Source organism: Salvelinus fontinalis, chromosome 2, assembly GCF_029448725.1.
Source record: "Salvelinus fontinalis isolate EN_2023a chromosome 2, ASM2944872v1, whole genome shotgun sequence".
NCBI lineage: Eukaryota > Metazoa > Chordata > Actinopteri > Salmoniformes > Salmonidae > Salvelinus > Salvelinus fontinalis.
Window position 1 is genome coordinate 99381094 of NC_074666.1, and position 12100 is coordinate 99393193.

The 12100-nt window shown below is 43.4% G+C and overlaps 2 protein-coding genes across 3 annotated transcripts in view; both read left to right on the top strand.

The window, feature by feature from the left end:
* The first annotated feature begins 1193 nt into the window (after positions 1-1193).
* Positions 1194-5503, top strand: LOC129833084 (uncharacterized). Its single transcript, XM_055897378.1, has 2 exons — positions 1194-1354; positions 3579-5503. Exon 2 carries the CDS (start codon positions 3586-3588, stop codon positions 4333-4335), a length of 750 nt encoding a protein of 249 aa, XP_055753353.1. The 5' UTR covers positions 1194-1354; positions 3579-3585; the 3' UTR covers positions 4336-5503.
* Positions 5504-7251: 1748 nt separating this feature from the next.
* LOC129833093 (uncharacterized) overlaps positions 7252-12100 on the top strand; it is a 7382-nt gene continuing 2533 nt past the window's right edge. The window contains exon 1 of one of the 2 annotated variants that reach the window (XM_055897400.1): positions 7252-7337. The gene's annotated coding sequence lies outside the window, so the exon portion shown is untranslated. Of the gene's footprint in view, positions 7338-8387; positions 9104-12100 lie in introns of those variants that run through there. The other variant, XM_055897391.1, reaches the window with a different exon arrangement.

Below are 12100 nucleotides of genomic sequence, written 5' to 3' on the forward strand. Positions count from 1 at the left end.
TGATTCCTTCCAAACCACTCGTTGTTGAATTTGCGATTTCCAACTTATTGTGTGATGTTTGTGTCCAATGGACGATGAGCACCGATGTTTTATCTATAATTTCTCTTCATAATTTCTCTTCATATGACAAGGGTTGAAAAAGATTTGCCAGTAGATTGTCAACTTGATTCACGATGATGACTGCTAGCTAAGATTTTGAAGGTATGATGTTGACATGATTAGTCCAATCAAAGCTACGGATAGATATAACGTGATTTGACATCATTTGATCTGTGGCCAATGACCTTGAGCCTTCTTGGGTGGGCACTTCTAATGGGATGACAACAAGAGGAGTTAATTAATCGAATTAATTCTAAGGGGCTTGAATTATCGAGCTCTCCCCGTAGATTTTGCGATGACATGGTGTCCCCATGCGTGACAGAACTCTGAGCCAATCACGGCGCAACTAGAGAAGATTACCAACCCCTATGCTCTGTATATTCCCCTGTCTGCCCCTCCACCACAGAAAGCACTGGGCTAGGCTGAAACACCTGCATTTTGGAGCTGCCTTACTCAAGAAAGCAAAAAAGAGACAATGTTTGTATGCGACTTTATTAACTCAATACTGTTTTTTTTTTTTTATATATATATATTTTTATACATTGTTTGCAACTCACATGTGACACTTATTAATGCCAAAGTAACATGCAAAACAGGCAATAACAAAAGGTGGGGCTCATAACAGGCCCTGAATAACGGGTCGCCACTGACTGACGCTATTGCAGTCAGTTAACAGTGCTAGTTTGAATGTAAACAGTCCCGCAAGGAGGTGAAACCATAGCTCATGGGTCCCTAAAAGGAGAAAAGGGTTGAGCCCTTGGCAGTAGCTCAAACATCTGGGCCCGTATTCTTAAAGCGTCTCAGACTACTGCTGGTCTAGGATCAGGTCCCCCTGTCTATGTAATCTCTTTCATTATGATTATAAGGATTAGAACTGATCCTAGATCATAACACTGATTCAGAGACGCTTTATGATACGAGGAGGCAGAAAGTAGGGACATTTGTGGCATGTAACACAGCCCAGGCCAAGACTGGATAACTTTCAGTTTCATTTCCTGAGATCTTCATGGTGAGTCCTGCCCCCAGAGTAAATTATGACACACACACACACACACACACACACACACACACACACACACACACACACACACACACACACACACACACACACACACACACACACACACACACACACACACACACAGAGACAGCAAAGCTTGCAGATCATCCAATCAACTTCTCACACGGCCTCATACAGATCTACACGGACACCGAGCACCAGAAAATAGAGATTACATTTATTTTCAAACACCAGGTACAGTAAAAACATTTTATGATGTGCTTTTTTTGTGATTTTGTCTGTCCTTACTAAACAAGTTAGATCTAGTCTGTCCTTACTAAACAAGTTAGGTCTAGTCTGTCCTTACTAAACAAGTTAGATCTAGTCTGTGATGTATATTTTCATAAATTTGCTCTCTAGGAAGGAATATGCCCGAATCTAGCTCACAATTAACAACTTGATACTTTATTTGCTCTAGTTTGAGTTCATCTAGGTCTGATCTAGTTTGAGTTCATCTAGGTCTGCTCTTATCTGAGTTCACCTAGGCCTGATCTAATCTCAGTTCATCTAGGTCTGCTCTAATTTGAGTTCATTTAGGTCTGCTCTAATATGAGTTCATCTAGGTCTGCTCTAATATGAGTTCATCTTGGTCTGCTCTAATCTGAAATGGGGAATTTACAAAGAGTCATTGACAACAACCAAAACGAAACCGGTGGGCTTTTAGGGGGGGTTCTGAAAGACACTAAAGGGGGTGTCCACTGAAAGTTGACTAGCAACAGCAACTGGAATATAAAAGACACCCACCATGAGCGCCCACCAAATTTACCAGGAAGAGGCAAACAAAAGAAAAAGCCACAACAAATTTAAGGACAGGATCCAAGAAAGTGGAACAAACTGAAGAGGGAAGATCAGATAAAGGATTGTTTGTCTAGAAATGAAAATAGGGAGAGACAACTAAAGGAGTTAACCCTCCACATCTACCAAGACAACTAAAGGAGTTAACCCTCCACAACTATCAAGACAACTAAAGGAGTTAACCCTCCACATCTACCAAGACAACTAAAGGACTTAACCCTCCACATCTACCAAGACAACTAAAGGAGTTAACCCTTCACATCTACATAGACAACTAAAGGAGTTAACCCTCCACATCTACCAAGACAACTAAAGGTGTTAACCCTCCACATCTACCAAGACAACTAAAGGTGTTAACCCTCCACATTACCAAGACAACTAAAGGTGTTAACCCTCCACATCTACCAAGACAACTAAAGGAGTTAACCCTCCACATCTACCAAGACAACTAAAGGAGTTAACCCTCCACATCTACAAAGACAACTAAAGGAGTTAACCCTCCACATCTACCAAGACAACTAAAGGAGTTAACCCTCCACATCTATCAAGACAACTAAAGGAGTTAACCCTCCACATCTATCAAGACAACTAGAGGAGTTAACCCTTCACATCTACCAAGACAACTAAAGGAGTTAACCCTCCACATCTCTCAAGACAACTAGAGGAGTTAACCCTCCACATCTCTCAAGACAACTAGAGGAGTTAACCCTCCACATCTACCAAGACAACTAAAGGAGTTAACCCTCCACATCTATCAAGACAACTAGAGGAGTTAACCCTCCACATCTATCAAGACAACTAGAAGAGTTAACCCTTCACATCTACCAAGACAACTAAAGGAGTTAACCCTCCACATCTCTCAAGACAACTGAAGGTGTTAACCCTCCACATCTACCAAGACAACTAGAGGAGTTAACCCTCCACATCTACCAAGACAACTAAAGGAGTTAACCCTTCACATCTCTCAAGACAACTGAAGGTGTTAACCCTCCACATCTATCAAGACAACTGGAGCGCTGTGCCAGCCACTCTTAAATATCACCTGGGCCAGCCACTCCTAAATATCACCTTCCAATTAATGAGACGAACAAGCCAGCACAGGTGTAACACATACTGAAACCCAGCACAGGTGTAACACATACTGACTAATGAAGTGACACCAATCGGAGTGCTCTACGTGCTAACATCCAACCTTGAAATATAAATACATTTAAACAGCCTGTAACACTTTTGCCAGTGTAGTGATGTAGGGAACAGCCACATTAGTGCACTCCAACGCCATTAAGGTCCAGACCTCTTAGCAGAGGCGTATACTGTATATGGAAGGTAACTTAACTGTATCATCGTGAACTGTATTGTTTAATGCTGTCTGGTTCCTTGTACTCTCCCCCTCTTTCTATATCCCTCTCTCCCTCTCTCTCTCTCTCTCCCCCCCTCTCTCTCCCTCTCCCCCCCCCCTCTCTCCCTCTCCCCCCCCCCCTCTCTCCCTCTCTCTCTCTCTCGCTCTCTCTCTCCCTCTCTCTCTCTCTCTCTCTCTCTCTCTCTCTCTCTCTCTCTCTCTCTCTCTCTCTCTCTCTCTCTCTCTCTCTCTCTCTCTCTCTCTCTCTCTCTCTCCCTCCCCCAGGGATACCATGGTTCGAACATTGAACAATATGGCGGAGCTGAGAGGTTCTAGGTTTGGTCGTCCCTGGCCGAGGCACGGACTCAAGCTCCTTTTCTGGTTCGCCAACGATTACATTGTCTTTGACGATGACAACCAGATGTTTGCAAATTACGACCCCAACAACGGAGACTTTGGTTTCCATCACTTCCGGAACAGACTTGAGTGTGAAAACGCCGTCTGCAAGAGGCTGCTTCCTGATGAGGGCTACCCGTTCTATGAGGTGGGCAACCTCCACCTTATAGCATCTCATTCCATGCCTAATTATGTCAGGAAGTACAACACTGGTGACATAGATACCAGCAACATGGACCGCCTCATCATCAGTATGCGTCCAGACAGGACAGTGGATAAGGTCTATGTGACCCAGCACGAGGACCTGAGGAGCTTCGACCCGGTCAACACCTATTGCATCAGCAGGGGGTTGCTCATGATCATATGCGGCCATTCATTCGCTGACATGTCATTTAGGAACTTCCTGGAACAGGCGGGCTATTCCACCCACGAGCCAATGAGATTTATCGATCAGAGTTCTAGTTCCGCCCAAATCGAATTCCCAAGCCTCGCCCCCAGGGAGTCTAGGGATACCAGAATGAATATGGAAGTTGGACCCAGAGCTCCGCCCAGAGCTGCACCGGGCTTCTGGGAAAACTGCTGTACCATACTGTTTATTTTAATTGTTTTTATTGTTTTATTTTACCTTTATTTAATTAACAGGTAAGCCAGTTGAGAACAAGTTCTCATTTACATCACCCGGGTGGCGCAGTGGTCTAGGGCACTGCATCGCAGTGCTAGCTGCGCCACCAGAGTCTCTGGGTTCGCGCCCAGGCTCTGTTGCAGCCGGCCGCAACCGGGAGATCCGTGGGGCGACGCACAATTGGCATAGCGTCATCCGGGTTAGGGAGGGTTTGGCAGGTAGGGAGGGTTTGGCCGGTAGGGATATCCTTGTCTCAGTATGTAAAACAAATGTAATAAAATGTATGCACTCTACTGTAAGTCGCTCTGGATAAGAGCGTCTGCTAAATGACTAAAATGTAAATGTAAATGTACAACTGCGACCTGGCCAAGATATGCAAAGCAGTGCGACACAAACAACAACACAGAGTTACACATGGAATTTAACAAATGTACAGTCAACAACACAATAGAAAAAAAATATATACAGTGTGTGCAAATGTAGTAAGGAGGTAACACAATAAATAGGCCATAGTAGCAAAGTAATAACAATTTAGCAAATTAACACTGGAGTGATAGATGTGCAGATGATGATGTGCAAGTAGAAATACTGGTGTGCAAAAAGTAAATAAAAACAATATGGGGATGAGGTAGTTGGATGGGCTATTTACAGATGGGTTGTGTACAGCTGCAGCGATCGGTAAGCTGCTCAGATAGCTGATGCTTAAAGTTAGTGAGGGAGATATAAGTCTCCAACTTCAGCAATTTTTGCAATTCGTTCCAGTCATTAGCAGCAGAGAACTGGAAGGAAAGGTGGCCAAAGGAGGTGTTGGCTTTGGTGATGACCAGTGAAATATACCTGCTGGAGCGCGTGCTATGGGTGGGTGTTGCTATGGTGACCAGTGAGCTGAGATAAGGCGGAGCTTTACCTAGCAAAGACTTATAGAAGACCTGGAGCCAGTGTGTCTGGCGACGAATATGTAGCGAGGGCCAGCCGACGAGAGCATACAGGTCGCAGTGGTGGGTGGTATAAGTTGATTTGGTAACAAAACGGATGGCACCGTGATAGACTGCATCCAGTTTGCTGAGTAGAGTGTTGGAGGCTATTTTGTAAATGACATCGCCGAAGTCAAGGATCGGTAGATGGCAGCTGTAGGTCCTTTAGTCCTGGTCCTTGGGATCCTGAAGGGGTGCACTTTTTAGTTAATTATATTTTTATAATATTTTTTGCATATTTTAGTTTTTTACCCTTTGCAGTTCATTTTGGTATGTTCTTTTTCACTGATAGATTTGGTCATTTATCAGACACTCTTATCCAGAGTGACTTCAGTGCATTAAACTGAGGCAGATTAACAGCAACATACTGTATTACAGTCATAGCAGGCAAAACGTATCTAGAACCGTTACTGAGAAGGTTGTTGCTGGCTACAATACATATAAGAGAGATAGGCCAAAGGTCAAATGGTGTGGTGGATATGTCAAGACACATAAAGAATACAGAGAATAACAATAGGTGGATGTGACCCTTGACCCCAACACTAGCCCCGACTGCCTCGTCTTACACGAGAACATTAAACAAGTGAGAGGTTTACCCACAAGGTGGAGAATTCCCTGTGACAACCCCAAGAGGTTTCAATTGTGTACCTGTGTCCTGTGTAAGGAGGGCTTCTTCTCAGGCAGGTTCTACCTAGAGGTGTTGGTGAAGGGGAAGACTTCTTGGAAGTTAGGACAGTGCCACCTACAGGCCAACCGGTGCTATTATCTTTGAAACAATTACTCATGGCCTCTAGTTTCTGTGTGCCAAATAAAATAAAAAGTGACCAATCTATGCTTGACTTATAGGTCAAGAAAATAAAGAATATAGAGAATAACAATAGGTGTATCTGACCCTTGGTCAGAGAGTCTGTGGGGAGGAAGGTACTGCTGATACTGAGGAGGTCTGAGTATGACTTTGGACTGTGGAGATGCAGCTTCATGCTAACGACTACCAGGCCAACATCCCCTCATCCCCAGAAGGAGCTGGTGTTTGTGGATTATGAAGAGGGGCAGGTCTCCTTCTACGATGTGGAGTACAGGTCTGATATCTGTTCTTTTACTGGCTGCACCTTCACTGAGAAACCACACCTTCAACACTGCTAGCCATCTTTTAAATCCAAGCCCAGAGCCATTTGTCATCTCTCCTGTCAGTCACCTGGCCTAGATTAGAGAGACGACAACTGAGAATGGACATCTTTATTTAACTAGGCAAGTCAGTTAAGAACAAAATCTTATGTACAATGACAGCCTACCCTGGCCAAACCTGGACGACGCTGGGCCAAATGTGCGCCGCCCTATGGGACTCCCAATCACAGCCGGATGTGATATTGCCTGGAATATATAGCCTGGAGTACATGTCTGTCAAATCCAAAATGGCACCCTATTCCCTATATAGTGCACTACTTTTGACCAGAGCCCATACAAAGTAGTGTACTATATAGGGGATAGGATGCCAAATAGTGCACTACTTTTGACCAGTACCCATACAAAGTAGTGTACTATGTAGGGGATAGGGTGCCGTTGGGACCTACTCTTGTTCTATGTTCTGATGCCTCATTCAGTAGTAGCAGGTTGGAGCACAGCGCTGGCCAATTGGCTTCACTAGAGGATATGAATCCCACATGGGCCACATCCACTGACTAGTCAACGTTTTTGTAAGACAAGCCTGACTCCATGTTGTGTAATGATAGAACCCCATGGAGGTGGGGGAAGTGCATGTTACGGTTGATCTGTCTTTTGTCATGTGAATATAGTAATCATTTATATTGCAAAGCTAATTAGACTTTACTGTTTATTTTCTGTGTATTTTAACTTTTGAAACTATGAGGAGAATCACAGAATAAACATTTAATTTAAACTGAAAGATGATGTGTGTTGTTTATTTGGCGCTGGTTGGTGTTCCATGTGTTTCTACATGATCTTTTCACTCCACCTTGTGGCCACAGATGGAACAGCACTCCAGACTGACGGAAGAGGAGAAAGAGATGGAGAGTGACGGAGAAAAACAAAGAGGTATGAAGACTCCGACACACATCAGTTCACGTTGATACAGCCTCCCTGTGCTATGTGGTGTAATCCAGGCAGTACTATGTAGTGTAATCCAGGCAGTACTATGTGGTGTAATCCAAGCAGTATTATGTGGTGTAATCCAGGCAGTATTATGTGGTGTAATCCAGGCAGTGCTATGTGGTGTAATCCAGTCAGTACTATGTGGTGTAATCCAGGCAGTACTATGTAGTGTAATCCAGGCAGTACTATGTGGTGTAATCCAGGCAGTACTATGTGGTGTAATCCAGACAGTACTATGTGGTGTAATCCAGGCAGTATTATGTGGTGTAATCCAGGCAGTATTATGTGGTGTAATCCAGGCAGCATTATGTGGTGTAATCCAGGCAGTATTATGTGGTGTAATCCAGGCAGTATTATGTGGTGTAATCCAGGCAGCATTATGTGGTGTAATCCAGGCAGTATTATGTGGTGTAATCCGGGCAGTTCTATGTGGTGTAATCCAGGCAGTATTATGTGGTGTAATCCAGGCAGTACTATGTAGTGTAATCCAGGCAGTACTATGTATTGTAATCCAGGCAGTATTTTGTGGCGTAATCCAGGCAGTAATATGTGGTGTAATCCAGGCAGTATTATGTGGTGTAATCCAGGCAGTTCTATGTAGTGTAATCCAGGCAGTACTATGTAGTGTAATCCAGGCAGTACTATGTGGTGTAATCCAGGCAGATCTATGTGGTGTAATCCAGGCAGTATTATGTGGTGTAATCCAGGCAGTTCTATGTAGTGTAATCCAGGCAGTACTATGTAGTGTAATCCAGGCAGTACTATGTAGTGTAATCCAGGTAGTATTATGTGGTGTAATCCAGGCAGTTCTATGTGGTGTAATCCAATCAGTGTTATCTGGTATAATCCAAACAGGTCTGATTGGTGACCAGTCTAGTAACTCCTTTAACACCTCTAACAGGTCTGATTGGTGACCAGTCTAGTAACTCCTTCAACACCTCTAACAGGTCTGATTGGTGACCAGTCTAGTAACTCCTTTAACACCTCTAACAGGTCTGATTGGTGACCAGTCTAGTAACTCCTTTAACACCACTAACAGGTCTGATTGGTGACCAGTCTAGTAACTCCTTTAACACCTCTAACAGGTGCTAAAGGAGGAAATAAAGTAATATGCCAAACAGGCTAGAAAAAAAAGAAGGGTTTATAACAGAACCTGAATGACGGGTTGTTACTCACTGACACTATTGCAGTCAGTTCTGCAGTGCTAGTTTGAATGTAATTAGTCCCCCAAAGAGGAGAAACCATCGCTCATGGGTCCCTAACAAGAGAAAAGGGTTGAGCCCTTGGCTGTAGCTCAAACATCTGGGTCTCAGACTACTGCTTGTCTAGGATCAGGTCCCCCGTCCATGGAATCTCTTTCATTATGATTATAAGGATTAAAACTGATCCTAGATCATAACTCCAACTCGGCGACGCTTTATGAATCGAGGAGGCCGAAAGCAGTGAAGAACTGTGTGGTATGGAACATCAGCCCAGCCCAGGACTGGGATTACTTTCAGTATCATTTCCTGTAATCTCTGGGCTCTTCATGGGTAGTCCTGCCCCCAGAGTAAATAACACACACACACACACACACACACACACACACACACACACACAGACAGCAAAGCTTGCAGATCATCAAATCATCTTCTCACACGGCCTCATACAGATCTACAGGGACATCGAGCATCAGAAAAATAGAGATTACATTTATTTTAAAACACCAGGTACAGTAAAAACATTTTATGATGTGCTTTTTTGTGATCTTGTCTGTCCTTACTAAACAAGTTAGGTCTTGTCTGTCCATACTAAACAAGCTAGATCTAGTTTGTGATGTATTTTTCGTAAATTTGCTCTCTAGGAAGGAATATGCCCGAATCTAGCTCACAATTAACAACTTGATACGTTATTTGCTCTAATCTGAGTTCATCTAGGTCTGCTCTAATCTGAGTTAATCTAGGTCTGCTCTAATCTGAGTTAATCTAGGTCTGCTCTAATCTGAGTTAATCTAGGTCTGCTCTAATCTGAGTTTATCTAGGTCTGCTCTAATCTGAGTTCATCTAGGTCTGCTCTAATCTGAGTTCATCGAGGTCTGATCTAATCTGAGGTCATCTAAATCTAATCTAATCCTCCCCTTCATCTACACTGATTGAAGTGGATTTAACAAGTGACATCAATAAGGGATCATATCTTTCACCTGGATTCACCTGGTCAGTCTATGTCATGGAAAGAGCAGGTGTTCCTAATGTTTTATACACTCAGTGAATATTTATATCCTTTTTTATATGAAGTTTTTCCAGAATAATAAAGCAGTACTATCAAAATGTATAATAAGTTGACATTACTGGAAACTTAAATACAGTAAAAAAATATAAAATATAAATATATACAGTATTTTCTACATTAAAACATGGTACGGTAAATGTGACAGATTTCCCCTTCTGTTTATGACGTTCACTTTTAACTTTAACAGGTATACTGTTTTGTAACTATTTAAACCTCGCATTTATTGTCATGTAGTTAAATATTTTCTTCCCCTTAAGTTTCATGTTCCTGGATCCTTCAGGAGATTACATTTCAAACTAACACTTGACTCATCCAGGAGTGGTCCCAAATGCCACCCTATTCCCTATTGGGCCCTGTTCAAAAGAAGGGCACTATATTGGGAATAGGGTGGCATTTGGAACTCATTTACAGTGTATTGTCTCTTGATGGATGTGCTGCCAAATGAAAATGTGCTCAAACCTGCTGGGCTGTTCATGTTGACGACGTTTCATGATAATCGTCAAGAGGGCTCACGTTATTAGGTTACCACAGTTGTTTTAGGCCAACGATAACAACTGTCCTACTGTCACTAGTAGAAAGAGGAGGAAGGGAAGCGCTACTAAGGTACACAATAGTACATTTTGGTAGACAGAATGTGCTCTTTGGTAAAAGTGGGGAATTGGTCATAAAATAGAAAGGAGGACCAAGGCACTCTTCATATAATTAATTAAAATGCCTTTATTTGTATGGCATGTTCAATAGAAACAAAGTTTTAAAAATCAACATGTTTCGGCTGCATGGCCTTCGTCAGGGAGTATGGCCTTCGTCAGGGAGTATGGTCTTCGTCAGGGAGTATGGCCATTGTCAGGGAGTATGGCCTTCTTCAGGGAGTATGGCCTTTGTCAGGGAGTATGGCCTTCTTCAGGGAGTATGGCCATTGTCAGGGAGTATGGCCTTCTTCAGGGAGTATGGCCTTCGTCAGGGAGTATGGCCTTCGTCAGGGAGTATGGCCATTGTCAGGGAGTATGGCCTTCGTCAGGGAGTATGGCCTTCGTCAGGGAGTACGGCCTTCGTCAGGGAGTATGGCCATTGTCAGGGAGTATGGCCTTCGTCAGGGAGTACGGCCTTCGTCAGGGAGTATGGCCATTGTCAGGGAGTATGGCCTTCGTCAGGGAGTATGGCCATTGTCAGGGAGTATGGCCTTCGTCAGGGAGTATGGCCTTCGTCAGGGAGTACGGCCTTCGTCAGGGAGTATGGCCATTGTCAGGGAGTATGGCCTTCGTCAGGGAGTATGGCCTCCGTCAGGGAGTATGGCCTTCGTCAGGGAGTATGGCCTTCGTCAGGGAGTACGGCCTCCGTCAGGGATTTGATTTCGTCTGATTTTTAAAACTTTGTTTCTATTGAACATGCTATACAAATAAAGGCATTTTAATTAATGATATGAAGAGTGCCTTGGTCCTCCTTTCTTTTTGATGTCCTATTGTCACGTTCCACAATAATAAATATGTCACTGAAACAGAAGGGGGAACTAAGAGTCACTGACAGCAACCAAAACGACACCGCTGGGGTTTTAGGAGGGGTTCTGAAAGACACTCATGGTGTCCACTGAACGTTGACTAGCAACAACAACTGGAGCCTAAAAGACTTCCACCATGAGACCCACTAAATTCACCAAGAACAGGCAAACAAAATGAAAACCCACACCAAACGTAAAGGCATGAAGTAAACCACAACTAAAGGAGTTAACCCTCTACATCTATCAAGACAACTGAAGGAGTTAACCCTCTACATCTATCAAGACAACTGAAGGAGTTAACCCTCCACCTCTATTAAGACAACTTAAGGAGTTAACACTCCACATATCTCAAGACAACTAGAGTAGTTAACCCTCATCTTTCCATAACATCTTTCCACCACAAATATATATATACTCCAATGTAGGCACTCCTCCTTCTCTCCAATCCTTACATCTTTTATGGTTCAACAGGAAGACGAAGTGACAGAGTAATAAACCGTTCCGTCTCCCTTAAGGTGACCTGACCTCAACCCACTTGATGTCTAAACCAAAGCTCTCCACCCGTATCACCTATAGTTCTCCCGTGACTTCCTCCCATCCACCCAGCACATTCCTACAGATAACCATTAACTTCTGATGTAAAACCAGTCTCTTTCCCCCCTCAGATACTATAGTATTACCGATGTAACAACCAGTCTCTATCCCCCCTCAGATACTATAGTATTACTGATGTAACAACCAGTCTCTATCCCCCCTCAGATACTATAGTATTACTGATGTAACAACCAGTTTCTATCCCCCCTCAGATACTATAGTATTACTGATGTAACAACCAGTCTCTATCCCCCCTCAGATACTATAGTATTACTGATGTAACAACCAGTCTCTATCCCCCCTCAGATATTATAGTATTACTGATGTAACAACCAGTCTCTATCCCCCC